Source organism: Galeopterus variegatus, unplaced genomic scaffold (assembly GCF_000696425.1).
Source record: "Galeopterus variegatus unplaced genomic scaffold, G_variegatus-3.0.2 Scaffold3413, whole genome shotgun sequence".
In the NCBI taxonomy this organism is placed as follows: domain Eukaryota; kingdom Metazoa; phylum Chordata; class Mammalia; order Dermoptera; family Cynocephalidae; genus Galeopterus; species Galeopterus variegatus.
In genome coordinates this window covers 146925-164075 of record NW_007729524.1, presented here as the reverse complement: position 1 = coordinate 164075, position 17151 = coordinate 146925, and the positions used below count along the sequence as shown (strand labels likewise).

The 17151-nt window shown below is 44.5% G+C and overlaps 1 protein-coding gene across 2 annotated transcripts in view; it reads left to right on the top strand.

The window, feature by feature from the left end:
- Positions 1-17151, top strand: part of JADE1 (jade family PHD finger 1) — a 58146-nt gene that overhangs the window by 19384 nt on the left and 21611 nt on the right. For both annotated transcript variants that reach the window (XM_008584969.1, XM_008584970.1), the window contains exons 2-5: positions 574-651; positions 11527-11612; positions 14761-14918; positions 16917-17104. In XM_008584969.1, coding sequence (XP_008583191.1) covers positions 600-651; positions 11527-11612; positions 14761-14918; positions 16917-17104 — 484 coding nt within the window. In that variant the 5' untranslated portion in view covers positions 574-599. The remainder of the gene's footprint in view (positions 1-573; positions 652-11526; positions 11613-14760; positions 14919-16916; positions 17105-17151) is intronic.

The window sequence follows — 17151 nt, the reverse complement described above, 5'->3', positions numbered from 1 at the left end:
TGCTGAGGAGTTGGAGTTGGCTAGAGGAGACGCTTGTATTCCCATTACCCCATTTGTTTTGTTTCTTGACTAGGTTATTTGCCTTTTAGGATTATTTTAGCAAAATTTGCCTGAGAAGCATAATAATGCCCAGTGCAGTGTAAATATTCACACATTCAGACACAACCCTCTCTGCATTCCCCCAACATATGTATGAAATATGAATCTATCTGTAGTGAGGAAGCACAGTGTTCATTGCTGTGGATTTTTTTCTGCAGTGCTTGCCACCAGTCAGCCAGATACTTCTGGAGTAGTTATAGTAATAATGTCACAGGAATATAGAAAGCAACCTGGCACCTTTGGGATACCTATGGATACATGACTTCTCCACCCCTCCCCCTCCTTTTTTAACCTGATCTGTTAATGATTGTGCCTAATTATGTATTTTTGGTCTTCTTACTGTTTGCAATTCTCTTGCTACTTACAGCTGTATGTTTGCTTTTGTTTGCTGTAAATCCTGGGCTGCCATCTGAAGCACAACTTGATGATTGTGTATTATCATCTTGGGTTAAGTGCTGTCTCATTGCTTTGCAGGCTGCCTGCTGTTTCCCGGGGAGATCATGAAACGAGGTCGCCTTCCCAGCAGCAGTGAGGATTCTGACGACAATGGCAGTAAGTCCTGCTTTGTTGTTCTTGGAGCCTACCAGGGTTTGGGTCAGTGTAAAAACATGATTTTTTTAATGTAATGCTTTAAATAGTTGAGGTCCTTTGCATATCAGGCAGGTCAGAGAAAGCCAAGGCCTGGAGAAATACATCTGAGTGTGATACTGCAGGTCTGTAACCAGATCATTCCGGGTAAGGTTGACTGCAGGCAAGCATTCCTGAGGCACCTGCTTGTTATCCTGGGATGGATAATCCAGTTCCAAGAGTCACTGGTGTGTCTGTTTTTCCTAAACATCATTTATGGTACTTTACAGTTGCTCTTTATGAAAAGGGAACTTAATGTAAGTCATGTAATTATTAACTAATTCAACTCAATACAAGGATACAAGGGGAAATTGAGGACTGCCTAGTGTGATGTGAGAATATTAAGTGACCTGTACAGGTTTGAAACAGGTAATGAGTCCATGCTCTTCACTTGGATTTGCCATGGCTGTATTTAATACTACTGCTGTCTGCATCTCAGCTCTCTGGCAGCCTCGTATTTTCACAGTGCAGCTGAGAATCAAAACTTAGTTGGCTTCCAGGCAGTCAAAATAAATGTCATACAGTGTCTGTGCATTGAGAAGCTAACAGACTGCTCAGAGGAGAGTTCCCCTCAGGTAACAGAAGGAAATTTTGTGCCTAGCACAGTGCCTGAACTCTATCCCATTGGCTTATGTTTTATATTACAGATAAACTCAGGAAATATTGAAAGAATGCTTGCTATACTGTGGGCCTGCTTTCAAGGAACTTGGCCTTGGATATATGTAATAACGGCTCTGATATGAAGTCATCAGGGCAGTAATAGAGATGTCTTTTTGATGCCCTGTGGAAGTATACATATATACAGAGGCATGTGTCACTTAATGACATGATACTTTTTGAGAAATGCGTTATTATTAAGTAATTCTGTCGTGTGAATATCAGTGTGTACTTACACAAACCTAGATGTTATAGCCTGCAAGATGTCTTTTTGATGCCCTGTGGAAGTATACATATATACAGAGGCATGTGTCACTTAATGAAATGATACTTTTTGAGAAATGCGTTATTATTAAGTAATTCTGTCGTGTGAATATCAGTGTGTACTTACACAAACCTAGATGTTATAGCCTGCAACACACCTAGGCTGTTGTTGTAGCCATTATAATCTTATGGAACCCCCATTGTATATACGGTGCATTGTTGAGAGAAATGTGGATCTCTGGTACACAAATCCAGAGGAGGGGGAGGGCCAGAGAAACCTATACAGGAGAAGAAGGTTGGGCAGGTTCTGAAGAATGAAAGTTTTTAGGCATACAGGGTTGTTTTTAGTTTTCTGGTCTCTAAGTTTTCAGCAGATTAAAAGTGCAAATTAGAAAGCAAGGCTTTTCTGCTATAGTGGTCACATGGTTAGGTGCAGGAAATATAGGAGGGGACCAGGAACATGAAAAACAGAAGAAATCAAATGTGGCATTTTGTTTGGTGCTTTGGGTGCAGGCATGGGGCAGGGGGATGTAGAATTGATGGTTATGGGAGGGTGTCAGGTGTTTGGGGATATATGCAAAGGTAAACTGTGACCAGATCTTGAAGGGCTTGGGATAAGGAGTTCTAAGAGATTGGGGCTTTGGGGCAAGCAGTGGAAGCTACTGATGTTGGGAGCAGGAGAGCAGTGAACTACGTGAGGGAGGGAATAGGGGCTCCAGAGAGAAGGGCTTTCCTCTTCTTTCAGGGAGAGGTACTGAAAGTCTGTCTCCAGGTGCAGGCAGGTAAAGCCACTTGTGCAAGCCTTCGGGAGTGCTGCCTCTGAACTTCTGAGGGACTTGTCATTTCACAGCCCTCACTACCTGTTTTTTCTGATGTTTACAGTTTTAGGCATTTTATCCCTCGAGGCAAAAACATGCTTTGGTATTTCTTCTCTGCCCCCCTGTGGTGCCTATCAAAGGGTCCTCATGAGTTATAAGTACTCAAGAAATGCTTGCTGCTTGCTTGAGTACACAATTGTGTCCTGTAGCAGTGAAAGAAAAAATCTTGCTTTTTAGGTTCAGAATTAATCAGAATATTTTGTGAAATTACCTCTGCATAGTAAGAATGCCCAAGGAAGTGAATAGAGTCCTATTTTAATTTTTTTTGGAGGGGGAGGGATTGAGCAACAGGTTTACGATCGCTCTGTCTGTTCTTGTCACTGCCTCATCTCCTCCTTGGGAGAGCTGGCTTGCAAAACGTCCTCCTGGAATGCTCTCAAACTTAGAACCTTCCCCGTTCTGGACCAGCACTGTCCAGTAGGATGGAAATGTTCTAATCTAGTGCAACTGAGGAAATGACTTTTCAAATTCTATTTAATTTTAATAAACTTAAATTTAAAAAGCCACAAGTGGCTAATGGGTATAGTGTAGTTCTGGACCTTGGCCTACTCAAGTCCCTTTCAGCTGTCCAGAAGCTCATAGGAACCCCAGAGGCCCTTGTGTTGGTCAGCTCAGGCTGCCACAACAAAGCACCAAAGACTGGGCGGCTTAACCAACAGAAATTTATTTTCTCACAGTTCTGGAGGCTGGAAGTCCATGGTAAGGTGTGAACAAGTTTGGTTTGTTCCAAGGCCTCTTGGCTTGCAGATGGCTGCCCTCTCGCTGTGTTCTCACATGGTCTTGCCTCTGTTTACAGGCATCCCTGCTGTCTCTCTCTATCCTACCTCCTTATAGGAACACCAGTCAGAGTGGATTAGAGCCCACCCCAACAGCCTCACTATAACTTAAATCTCTTTCAGGGCCCTGTCCCCAAATGCAGTCACATGCTGAGGTACTTGCCATTAGGGCTTTGACATGGGAATGGGGCGGGGGGGCACAATTCAGCCCATAACAACCCTAGAAGACCAAGTGATTCATGTAAAAATGTATTTCCAGAACTGTCTGCATAGTTAACTTGGTTAGAGCATGATGCTGATAACACCAAGGTCAAGGGTTCAGATCCCCTTACTGGCCAGCCGCCAAAAAAAAAAAAAAATGGATTTCTGCCCAGAACTCTGGTTAAGGAGAGGAAAGAGGAAGAGAGTGTCCAAAGTCTCCACCAAAATTATGTCCATCCAAAGTCACCTTATCTGTGTTGGGCCATTTTCTTCCTCCTCATATGGTCATGCCTGTGCTGGCCTCCTTGGAGAAGCTGGGGGTGTGGGATTAAGGTAAATATTCATAAGATACTGGAGGGTTAACTTAGATATACTGCAAAGCTCAGTTCTATCCTAGCCCTAGGCTGAACATGGAAATCCCAAGGTGGTGGTGGGGGAGGGGGTGATAGTTGCTAATAGAGGGTAGGCTGTATTTTTGTCATACAGGTGGCTTATTATGATGCATATTGATGCTTTATATCTGCTGTCCATGCAGGCTCAGTGATTTGATATTTACGGTGGATGGTGACAGTGGTAAACAGCTCTCATTAGGAACCCCTGGAATGCCAGGCCTTATAAAAAATTGCACATATTCACACCATGGAACACATTCCTTTCCATCCTCTCCGAGGACAGCTGGTTCACAGTGTAGGCCTCTGCTGCCAGCCCACTTATTTGCACTGAAGGCCATCCCTGTGGCCTGGCAGGCGTACCTTCTGCCTCTGCAGTAAGGTCCACAAAGAGAGCCCTACCTGGGGTAGCTCCCCACACCCTGCCCTCCCTCAGCCAGGCCTGGGCATGTGGAAGGTCCTGCTTACAAGAAGGGCTGGGTCTGTACAGTGGCCACTCCCCAGCCTCTCCAGGGTACAGGCCTGACAGAATTTTGGCAGCAGTTCCCAGCCCAATGCAGAGCATGACCAAGTGGAGGAGAGGCAGCTGCTGACGTCAGCATGGGGCCACAGCACTGGCCACAGCCATGTTGGGCCCTGCTGGGCCGGAGCCCTCTTCTTGGTTTTCTGGCCTGGTCCAGGGGAATACCAGTGTGGTATTTACAATTGGGGATGGACAGGCATTTTCTGTGTCAGGTACAAGCCCTCATCCAGCTGCAGTCTAGTTGTTGAAGCCTTTCTCCAGGCACCTAGGAGGCCCAGTCCTGCACTGGATGGAGTAGTGTTGGGCTGTTTGCAGGCAGTGTCTGTAATTGCTGGGCTTCTGGGACTGGGTTGCCCAGCCAATCTCTGAAGTTACACATTGTGCCAGGGTGTGGCCCAGGGAAACAAGCCCTTAATTTCCTGCTTTGCAGCCCAGTTTCTTGTGTCCTTAGGGGTTTTGGCAAATGTGGGAATGGGGTCTACCAGCTACTTTCAGTATTTCTAAAACCTAAAGGAGGGGTGTGTGTGCGTGTGCATGTGCGTGGCTGGTCGGTACAGGGATTGACCCTGGACCTTGATGTTATCAGCGCTATACTCTAACCGCCTGAGCTAACTGGCCAGACCCTCATTTTGTCTTCAGTAAAGATGCAGAGGCTAGTTAAAACATCAAATATTCTTGCTTTTGGTAGGAATTATATATTATTGGTAATTTCAGGCCAATTAATAGTTCTGGTCGGCATCCTTATATGTATTTTTTCCTATAAAAATAAGACAATTAAATAGTACTTAATGAATACTGTTCATCTGGCAATTTTTTTTTTCTTTAGAACATGAAGTCTTTCTTTGGCTAGGATGAAGTAGCCAAATACAAATGGTGTTTTTGTTGGATCTGGTTGTTTTAAAATTCATTGCCTCTTAAAGATCCAGAGGGACATTTCTTCCTTTACTTTTTGCAAAGCACGATAGAATTGTGCTGATAACAAAATTTTTTGTAAAGTGGTGCATCAGGGCTTTTTTCCCCCTAACTTCCTATATTTCAGGACTTTGTTCATCTCCTTGTGGGAAGAAGGTTTGGAGGCAGGCACCACTTGGCCTCTGCCTGGACTTGGTTTCCACACCTGAACTCTGCTGGAAACACATCTGTTTTCCCCAGTTACCAGAGCCGAGCTCTGCTCCATCATCTGTGATAAGAATGGGCAGAAATGAGAATCGACTGAAATTCAAACTTACTAATTTTGCCACTTGGCAATGTAGGTCGATGAGTGGCAAATATGAATTAAGTGAGGACTTTTTTGGGCTCTCTCTAGCTTTATTGACAGTGAAGAGAGGCCGCCATTTTTAGTGGCTGGCCTGTACTTTCTGCTTTGGGCCTCTTTATGTTTTACAGCATTTAATGGGTTCTGTTACATTTTTTGATGACTTGCCTTTATTTTGTTAGGTTCAACTAGCTATGCAAGGTTACCTTCATGTAAGTCTTTGTTGGTTCCTCTTTTTCATAAAAGGTAACCTCAGTCCCCAGTTCTAATCCTGTTTGACTATGTCTTTAATTTGTTCCTTTTTCCCCATCAATTGCATCTTGTGACACCAAGGAGTTGTAGAGGAGTTCTTGAAATTTGGGAATTTTGGTTCCGGTGTTGGAGAATGTGTATTGTACTTTCCTCCAGGTTCACAGAGATGGCTTTGCCTGTTTTCAGTCTGTCTTTTGGCTTCGCATCTTGGGGCATAGGGTCATTTTGGGCTCAAGGAGCAACTAGTAGAACATAATCTCTTGTCCTTAGACTCATCTTCTGTGGTTCTTGGACCTGGACCTCAGCAGGGGTGTCTGTATGAAGTGTCTGTGTATCAGTTGATTGAAGGTCTGAGTGTATTTAGGTTTGTTGAAACATTTCTGGGCCAGTTCTTGGAATGTATGTGTGATGGCTTCATTTGTTGGAATGTGGAAATGAGTTGGACCATAAACCTTGGGTGGAAGAACTATGATGAACAGCAGTTATGTTAGACACTTGTCTTCCATCATGCAGTTAAAGCACATCACCAATAGCAAGATTAAATTTGCTTAATTTCAGATGAGAATTTCCGTGGAATTGCTTTACTCATACAGGGATAGCTTAGCCTTTAGGTAAAGCACAGGCGTGTTTCAGGTCTGTGTACCGTGGCTGTAACACTGGCCTCCTGGAGTTGATACGGGCTGGTCCTAAGCGTCTTATTTTTTTAAGCTGGTTTAACACTTTTAAAGACAGACACCAGCATATTATTTAATGTTCAGAAGCAGACACAGGAGAGTCACCATTTGGTTAGTGGTGAGGTTCTTTCCTGGTTTGCATTTTTTGCAGTGGTGTGAACATGGAGACTGCCATTCGTTCTAATTTCTGAACCTTTCATGCATGGTGCAACCTGAGAACCATATCACACATGAGCTATCAATTGTGGGAGGTGTGTGCAATATGTCTTAGATTTACTCTTGAGGTTTTCCCTTATTTTGGATCTAGGGCAAGACAGCATGGCTATTTTTAATATTTCAAAGGGGAGTGTTCGAGATGTCTTTATAATAATAGGACCAGAAAGAAGGGCTCAGAATGTTCTGCATGGTCAGGGCCCATGCTCATAGTGCTTTGATCTATGAGTCTTTGATAACTTTGTATTACCCCACAAGGTTCTGTTTTAATGGAAGTTGGAGATATTAAAAACTAGACAATTTTTTTCTCCACTCATTCTTTTCAGTATTTAATATAAGATAGTTTAATATAGAATTGTTCTTACTTAAACAGTGTACATGTCAAGAGTTTTAAGTTATTTAAATTTTTTACGAAAGTGGACTTAACTTTAGGTAATAATCTTACCTTCTGAATGGCAGTAAAATAATTTTAGATATTATTACCAAATTTTTAGAGTTCCAACTTGTTGCCTGAAAACAAAAAGAAAATAAAACAAAACTCTACTTATTATATTCTTAATTTAGTTTGTCATCAAATATCAGAACTCTGGGGAAAAAAAAATGCAACACCCACCCAGCATACTCTTAACGCATAGTTTTTAACACTGGTGTTTTGCTATAGTGAATCATTGTCTCCCAGTCTTTTTGGTGTTTGAAATACTCTCATTTCTACTTTTACTCCCTTCCCATCCAAATACTTTCCAAGAAATGTTTTATAACATACCTTTAAAAAAAAAAATTAAAAAGGGATGTGAACTGTTTTTGTTTTGATAATGTTCTGGGAGATTCCTTGCCCACTTGGGCACTGTCTTAGGGAGGAGTGTTGATGTGTCATGTCAAGGTGCTCACTTTGAGTGGCTAGCCGCTAGACTCCTAGGAATGCTTCTGTAGTTGTCGGTGTATTCCAAGCAGGAAGCAGTGGCCCCAACGATCTGTTGTTAAACGTATTAGTCCTTTTTTTCCTTGACCTCATTTTACTAGACTCCTAGGAATGCTTCTGTAGTTGTCGGTGTATTCCAAGCAGGCAGCAGTGGCCCCAACGATCTGTTGTTAAACGTATTAGTCCTTTTTTTCCTTGACCTCATTTTCCTTGAGCTCAAGTGCATATCTACTATTAGGTAAAACAGGAGTATATTTTGGTACCTGCCACCTTCAGTTCTTGAGTTACAGTGATGATTTCTCGTTAGAGCATGACTAACTGTCGGTCCTGAACAATGACACTTAAAAAATTTTTTGTCTACTTTTCCAAAAAATACTTGTTGAGAATCTGCTGTGTGCATAGCACTGACTTAGCTGTGCTATATGTTGTAAATTCTGGGTCATATACTAATAGCTCTTGATACAGTAACCATTTTTGATATGAGCAAAAAAAAAATCAGAAGGTAGAGATCACCAGCCACATATACCTGCTACTTAACATGGAAGGTAGAGCAGCAGCCTCAGATCTCCTTTCCCTGTCCCAGGATCTCACCTGGTTCAGCAGTAAAGTGTAGGTTTTATACAAGCGACCTGTGTAAAGTAAAATAGAGACTTTTCTTTTCCTTTAGTATTAATGGACAATAGTGATGATTTTTAAAATAGCTTTATTGAGGGATAATTGATGTACAGGAAGCCATACATATTTAAAGTGTAAACTTTGAGAGGTTTTGACATGTTTACACTCATGAAGTCATCAAAATCAAGATAATCCTTTCCTCCTGCTTTTCCCCAGTCAACCACTGATCTACTTTCTGTCACTATAGATTAGTTTGCATTTTCCAGAGTTTTATATAAATTGAATAATACAGTGTGCACTCTTTTGGTCTGGCCTCTTTCACTCAAAGTAATTATTTCAGCCCTCATCCATGTTGCATGTATCAGTAGCTCATTCCTTCTTACTGCTGGATATTGTTCCATTGTATGGGTGTTCTACAGTTTATTTATTCATTCACAGTCTGTTGGTGGATGTCGAGGTTGTTTCTGGATTTTGGCTTTTATAAATAAGCTGCTAAGAACATTTCTTTTGTCAATGATACTTTAAATTTAGCTTCTTTTCCAGTCTTTTCCTTTATGCAAAGTGAGTTTAATAGCATTTATTTTTATTTCTTTTCTTCTGCATTATATCAATACCAGGTAAATTAAGAGGGACAGGAACAGACTATTTTTGGGTAGACCAGAGTTTCTCTTGGTCTACTACTATTGGGTACCAAATTTGTAGCATTTTTGGAAATCTGTTTTTAAAAGTAAATGTGGTGCAGACACCGATTTTCAAGATTTATAAAAGCATTCCTAGGAAAAGTTTCTAAATGAGTGTTATTACTCGGCTTGTGTTCTATGTCAGCAAAGCTGTAAGCTTCCTGGGAACCTTGGAAACTACTTGGGAGGGATCTTGACAGATCCCAAGAAGAGACAAGAGGGTGACAAAACCCAAGAATGAACAAATTTGTTGTTTCTGTTTTAACGCTGAAAGTTTTTGATTCTAAGGGCCCTCCTCCCCTACCTCATGTTAGTTTTTAAAGTATAGCAATGGAGTGATTCTTTCTAAATTTCTGGCTTTGTTTCTTATTATTTACAACCCTTTTCATAGTAAGTCAAAGTAAAGGGCCATCTCTTCCTTTCCTCCGGGAACCTTCTGTGAATCCCATCCAGACACTGCATGTGCTTTTCCTCATCTCTTCTTTTAGGCTGTGGATCGGCTGGAGGATGGCCTCCAGGACCAGAGGAAGAAAGAGGGGCCTCTCTATAGACGTTATGAGCCACCCGGGGCTTCAGGTTCCTGATTTGGCTTCTCCCTTCCCTTTTTCTAATAATGGCCGGATTTAGAACTTCTGCAAGTTGGGCTCACCCCAATGTGCCCTGAGTATTTCTTAATATTTCTTTCAGTGTGGGAGTGAAACATTTCTTGTTCATTTAGAGTCTAAAGAGACATACTTACTATTATTTTTTAAAGAAGAATTTTCTCAAATATTTACTGAAATGCCATGGAGCCACCTGTAGGAAATTTAATTCTGCTGACATAACAACAGTCAGTCAGCTGACCTAGTAATGGCCCTCAGGACTGGTGCCTAAGGACAGTGCCCACATCCTCCCTGGCAGGGGAAGACTGGCAATCCCTTTTAGGGTTGGTCATTGCAAATCTGATGATAGGCTTATATGCAGAATTTATTTCGTTATGTCCGTAAGGTCTTAAGGGTGCTTTGATTCTGTGTCCCTGTCTCTGTATTCTGTAGAGATAAAAGCTTCCTGTTTGAGTGACAAGTGATTTTACTGGCAGAGTGGCAGTTCCTCAGGCTTTTGGCTTAAAAAAATATTTTTTTTGTGTGTGTTTTGTTAATTTCTGGGAAATGGTACAGTAGGTGTTCAGGATCAGGGTGATGAATGTTAAAGATAGAAGGTGAAGGAAGCTATCAGGAAGTTGGACAAATACTGCTGGTGGTTGTGAGGGCTGTTTTGGTATCTGGCAGCATCATGGCAACCACAGATAGGAGGCTGTTACAGTTGTCTGCGTAACAAATTAACAGGACGCAGTGGCAGAAATAGAGAGTAGGGGCTGGAATTCTGATGTGTTGGGAAGTTGAATGGATATGGCTCGACCATTGATTGGATGTATCCTCAGTGAGAGGAGTCTAGGATAGTCATAAAAGGAGGGATACAAATGGCAGAGCAGGCTCCAGTAAAATGTTGTGGTGGTTTTTTAATGCTGAGTTGACAGATCTAAGGAACACTCTAGGGTTGATGTCTGATGTGAAGGTGAGACTGGATCTGGAGGTTGGGAGGGAGGAATATAGGTCCAGCAGCCTCCGTGGGGTGTGCTGGGTCAGATGTGGACATGGGTGAGCGCCCTTGGGAGAGCACTTGGAGCAGCAGGAGGAGAGAGTTCATGGGCAACAGCCATGCTTATGGGATTACATGGATGAGGAGGAACCCACAAAGTGGGGACACTAGGAAAAGGAGTTGGTACCGAGGCCAAGGGAGCGTGTCAAGCCAGGATGGGGTCATTGGTGCTACAGAGAGGTCTCTGGCCAGAGAAGAGCTCAGACTTGGCAGCATTTAGGACACATTGGTGTCCTGATGGGGGACAGGCTGGATGACAGCATTAGAGCACCTCTGGAAGAAAGGTAGAGAAAAAAGCCGGTTGACATTTTCATGGCAAAGTGGATAGGCAGTTTTAAAGGTTATTTGGCCATTAGCCTCTTCAGTTTTTATGATAGGCTTGAGGTTCCCTGTTCTAGAGAATACTAAGTTGTTATGCTTTGAAGAGTTGAAACTTTCTTTTCATAAATGTTTTGGGGGTGGCCTTAGGCTTTAGCATAGTGATCTTAGCACCTAGAAAGCTTACTGAAAACTTAGTACGATATTTTTCAATTTGAATTTACCAATGTGAGATTTTGAACCTCTTGAGCAGTGCAGGTGCACGGATGAAGGCTCCACCTGCATGGTGTTCTTAAGGTCTGCTCTCCTCTCGTGTGCTGTATGTGTGTACAGCATCCTGCATACAGCGCAGACCTGTGTGATCGCCTTAGCCTGCTCTGGGAAATAAATGTTTAAGTAAGTGGTGGGAGAGAGCAGAGAGAGCATCGCCCGTTGTCTCCTGGTACCATGCTATGGTGAGCCTGGAGGAGTCGGTAAGAAAACCCCTGAGAACACTCTGTGGCCTGTATAGTTTTTAATGGTTCTTGTTTGAATATTTGTTTCTTTAGGCCTGTCAACCACTTGGTCCCAGAATTCCCGATCCCAGCACAGGAGAAGTTCCTGCTCCAGACATGAAGATCGAAAGCCTTCAGAGGTACTTCCTGAATGCTTGCCTGACTGTGCATGTCGTATACGTGTGTGCGTGAGTACATGCTGCCCCCCATACACATGGTTGATTGGTGTCTATCTGTGTAATCTTGGGCAAGTTACTTAACCTTTCTGTGCCCCAGTTTCCAAATCTGTAAGATGGGAATAACACAGGTGTCTGCCTTGTAGGATTCTTGTGAGGATTCAGTGGGTTAATACACATAGGCTAACACATACAAACCATGGGAGTAGTTCCTGCCACCTAAAAAGTGCTCAGTAAATGTCAGCTTTTCTTATTAATTATATTCTTTTTATCCTTTCCTGTTCCATCTTCACTGGCTCCCAACAATTTTTCCTCTGGCCAGGAGATCAGCGGGTTCAGCTGCTGCCAAGTCACTGCCAGCCTAAAGTTAGTTTTAGCCATGAATTTGTGGCTTATTTGGCAACAACCCAATGTAATTCTGCGAGTTTTGTTTTGGGTATTATGCTTAAGGTTTTCCCCCCTTTTCCCAATTTGTTTCTCATCTTATGTTTCCCTGGTACCCCACATTTTGTTGTTTATCTGTCTGTCTGTCTGTCTGTCTAAAACTGTTTTTAGGTGCATTTCTCTTTGCTGGCCTTTGTTGATTAGGGTCCTCTACCAGTGCTGTGATCTGTTTTTTCTGGAAACCTTTGCTGGACCCTGAGGGTTTAAGTCATTGAAGAAAAGGTCTTTTAATTTGTCACAGTTTTCAAGTGAACAGGTTGTGGGAGTGACAGTTTTCAGTTGAGTGCTTTGGTTTTGTGTTGCCTCTTGGTGGGATGACTTCAAAGATAGCTTCATGCTGTAATGGGGAAGCAGAGGCCAATTCCTCGGAGGTACTTCCTGGACTGTAATTGGGGTGCCAGGAGGGTGCTGTGTTGAAGAATGGAGGAGTTACTTGGTTGTGGAACAGCATCCTCCACAAGGACATAGTGTACATCCTTTAGAATTGTAGAAAACCATCCCAGGAGGCACTTACACATTAGATCAGATGTTCATGAGAAGGTGGCCGTTTATCCACTTGATTTATTCCAGGCCTTTTGTCCTTTTGAACCTACAGCACTCCCTTCCTTTTCTGCAGTGCTGGAGCATCTCTGCTGCTCTTTTTCTTTCTTCCTTAATTCCTTGTGCTGCCTCTCCGGCCCCATGGTACCTTTCTGATGTTTATACTGTGCTCCTGATATCTCAGCACAGGAGCACAGAGGGCTCTGATAAGGAGCCGTGACGTGGTGTGGGGAGTGCCAGAGCCTCCACGGTGCGGCCAGAGCCCCCTCGAGCACCGTCACTGAGCAGCATGGGCACTGCGCTGGCCTTGTCCCCGGCCTGTTTTGGTCTAGATTTTTTTCTATATTGTCTCAGAGTTTAGCTGTGAGTTCAGACTAGTTCTTACATAAAGCGCTGATGTTGAGCTCCGCCAGGGGCTCAGGAGTTAGGTCCGTCTGAGGGCGTTTCAGTTCTTGACCAGTTCAGTTCTTGACCAGTTCCTCCTGTGAGTCTTTGAGGAAAGGAACGGTTTTTTCGCCTCGTTGCTTTAGTTTGATTTTCCTTCTTCTTTGTCAGTTCCCCTTGTTTTTTACCTGTAGGACTTAGTTGGAATATGTTTTCATCTGATTTGCTTCTTAAAGGTGTATACCCACGACTTAGGTTTTGAAGGGCTTTCTTCTCGGGACAGGAGGGTGTGGTTGAGGTAGTCAGCATGCTGGGCTGCACCTGCTTCAGGGTGCCATGCTTGAAGGGGACCTGATGTCATGTATGATTTTTGTGGAAGGTGCACAGCTAGGTTCGTGCTTATTAATGGGACTTTAGAAATGAGGACTGGCATACTGGGGGAAAAGTCAGCATTGAAAAAGGCAGCCTGGAGAAGTGGTCTTTTATTCAGACACTGCCTCAGACTTCATTATGGTGAAGTTTATTAAAGTGATCACCAGCCTGAAAAGCCACCAGGAAAAACAAATATGGACCTGTTAGTAGGCGTATGATGTGAACTGTGCTTAGCAGCACAAGAAAGAACTCCCTGTCCTGAGAAGAGGGAGTTCAGCATTGTGACTTGTGTAAACAGAGAGGGCAGCTTACAGATGCGGCTCACTACTGCCAAACACAACTTTGGGCCTGCTCTGGTGCCAGGGTCAGAGCTGCCTTATGGAGTCCTTAGTCATGAGTGGGCTGAGGACAAGGCCTGAGAGGGAACCAGCTGTGTGGCCCCAGCTGGGAGGCAGTGTTGTGCTCCTTCTGGGGTCAGGCCTTGGTGACCACGGGTGCCACAGGCCCATTAATCTGAACAGAAGCAGGCTCTGGGAGGGCCTGTGCTGAGGAATTGGGGAACTCTCTTGGAGGAGCAATTTTGAGTGTTGTGGGTCTGTCTAATTTTGGCAGAATGGAAGAGAGTAGTATCTCTCTCCTCCCTCCTCTCCCCACAGATGCTGCTTCCTGGGTAGAAGTTATGCCAGGTGAAGGTGTACAAACAGACAGGTTCATTGCAAGCCCGTCCCCTGGCTTGGCACTCCAGCACCTGTCATTGCTTCACTCCCAGGTTTTTCCAGTCCTGCGCTTCTACCTGGCACCAGCCAGCCCCGCTCCTTGACTTCACCAGATACCTTACCATAGCCCTGGTGCTCTAGAAGGCAGGGGCTGGGGGTGGTGGGGGTCGCCTGAATATGGAAGACAAGACCCTGGTGGTTCTAGAAGGATTTGGCTTGAACTTGTTATAGGAGTAGTGGAGTTTTATTTCTAAACATTTACTGGGAGAGCACCCTTGAGTGAAATATCTCTCTCCAGGGATTTTTCAGGTGCATGTTTTTAGCAGCCCTTTTGGTGAATGGAGAGTTCTTGGAAGTTTTTCAGAGGAGGACGATAAGGTCTGCTTAGTTGTTTTGTTGATTTTGTAGACACTGCTGTGTCTTGCTGTGCTGACTGAGGAGTGAGAGGCAGCATTCCCTCAGCTGCTGCTGTCCCAAGCCTGAGGAAGCAAGGCAAAGGTGCGGCAGGTGAAGGGTTTTCTATAATAGGTCAGACTAGTTCTATACTGGAACAGTGACCTTGTTACATGACAGCTCCATGGTTACCCTGCAGCTGCCAGCACTCTCAATAAGAATGCAAATATCAAATGTCAGTGTCCCTTTCTCTCCCTTTCCAGGTGTTTAGGACAGACCTGATCACTGCTATGAAGTTGCATGACTCCTACCAGCTGAACCCGGATGAATACTATGTGTTGGCAGATCCCTGGAGACAGGAATGGGAGAAAGGAGTCCAAGTGCCAGTGAGCCCAGGGACCATCCCTCAGCCTGTGGCCAGGTAGAGAAGTGTTCCACCCACGCCCTTCTTCAGCAAAAGCTAGGCACCTGAGAGGAGTCAGTTTCTGAGTTAGCAGTAAAATAAAGGAGGCCTCAAGTGGAAGTAGAAATGTGGTAGAAACACACTTCAGGCACAGGAGGTGATGATTTTGAGGGTCATGGGCCTTGGGAAAGTGCTGAGAGGAGGGCAGATTCCGAGACATCCTTGGAAGTGACTGGGGTAGGGGAGGGGGGTTTGTGTGTTCACACGCTGCGTCTTCTTTCCATATGTGTCCACTTTGGAGAGTGGCTCTGGGGAGAGAAGTGTCTCCGTCTCTGGGAACCAGCAAGGGCAGCTTCTTGGCTACAGTGGTTGGTTCCACCTCTGGGGGAGGACAGGTGTGAGGAGACCTGCCAGGTTAGGGTTTATGGGAAGAGGAGTTCGATGAGTTCTGCGGATGGGCTGTTCCCAGTTGTTCTTGTAGTGCATTCTCTCGATTTACTGACCAGTCACTTATCGCCTCATAGATCTCTTAGGATCAGGTGATCAGTGACTTTCCTCATTTCCTCACCGTCCAGCTCCGTTTGACCTGGAGTCTCCTCTCACGGGGAGAGGATTGAGTGCCTCACTTGCGCAACTAGCACCCGGTTTCTCTGCCGCATGTTTTGAGACATGGCCTCTTTCACCATTGCTGAGTCTGGACTGGCTTGACTTCTTGGCCCTCACCCACCTCATGCTCTTGAGATGATCAAATTTGATTGTTGTCCTTTTGGGATCTCTGAGAAGTCTATTCAGTGGGGACAAATGTCCATATCATGTTATATTTCACTGTTGATGTTTAGATTAGGTGACTGATCAGGAGGTGCCAAGGCATCTGAAGGCGAGAGTCCTGGCCTATAGAGTGGAGTGGGCATTGGGCTTTCCAGGGTGGACACGGTGTGTCTGCCTCGGAGTCTGTGTCTGAGATGCAGCACACCACCTGTTTCAGCGTTGGCAGTCCCAGTCCAGGAATTATTTGCTGAATGATTCAATTTCATTTGGAAGCTCAGGACAAAAGGAGTGAGAGCACTAACATGGCTTGTAGAAGTTTCAGGTGGAACCCTACTCTTCGTTGAGTAGAAGTAAATCTCTTTAGTTTGCCTATCTCAGTGTCATGTAGAGAAAATCACTCTGGTAATTATAAGGGTCGTGAAGGTACGTTGACAAACTTTGGGCAACCTGTTGGCATTAACACAAACTGCTGAAGCACAGAAATGTAGAGGAACCTTGTGGACCTCTGGGGTCTCTGATTAGGAAGAGGGCCTTTAGCTCCAAGTTGGGAGTGGTTTGCTCTTCTCAAGTGCAGTTCCTTCTTTTGAGTGGGGTAAGGTGGAAAGTGCTTCTCCAGGGGTGAACAGATTGGGGAGTGGGTGAAGTGTGGCAGTGTAAGGAGAAGAGGAGACTTGTGTTCCTGTTCCCGGGGTCATAAGTTTATGTAGGGAGAATCCCCTACTTGCCTAGGACTCTGATTCTTAGGTATTTTACTAATGGTCAAGGCCTAATTTCCTCTCTCTGTCTCTCTCTGTCCCCAGCATCCTGCTGTGCATGCCCTGCTTGTGTGGCTGGTGTGGCTGTTCTTGCCTCCTCAGTACTTGGCAAGCCCTGGTTCTAATGGAATCCAGCAGGAGTGGCCAGGCCTAGTTAATGGAAGGGATTTGGGGGTCAGGGTTTTTTGATGTTGGCAGCAGGCCCCAGCAGTCACCGTCACAGAAGGTGGCAGGGCACAGTGGTATCCTGGGAAGCTGGTTTTGAGGACTTATGCAGTGTTTCACTTGTATCTGTTTCTATTCTGGGGGCTTTAACAACTTGTAGTTAGGGTTTTGTTAGCAGTGACGATTGGGTTTAAGCCTGTGTTTTATGAACCTGGTGGTGACAAGGCTTCTGAGAGCTGGAGGAGGAAGCTCTACGTGGGGTCTCTGACTAGCTTCCTTCTATGTGGCAGAAAGGGTAACCCGGCAGCCTTGTTTTCTTGTTAATCAGGGTCGTGTCTGAAGAGAAATCCCTCATGTTCATCAGGCCCAAGAAGTACATCATCTCGTCGGGCTCCGAGCCTCCAGAGTTGGGCTATGTGGACATCCGGACCCTGGCTGACAGTGTGTGTCGGTATGACCTCAATGACATGGATGCTGCGTGGCTGGAGCTGACCAATGAAGAATTTAAGGAGATGGGTGAGAGATGATGTGTTATATTCTTTTCTCAACTGAGGATGAAGAGA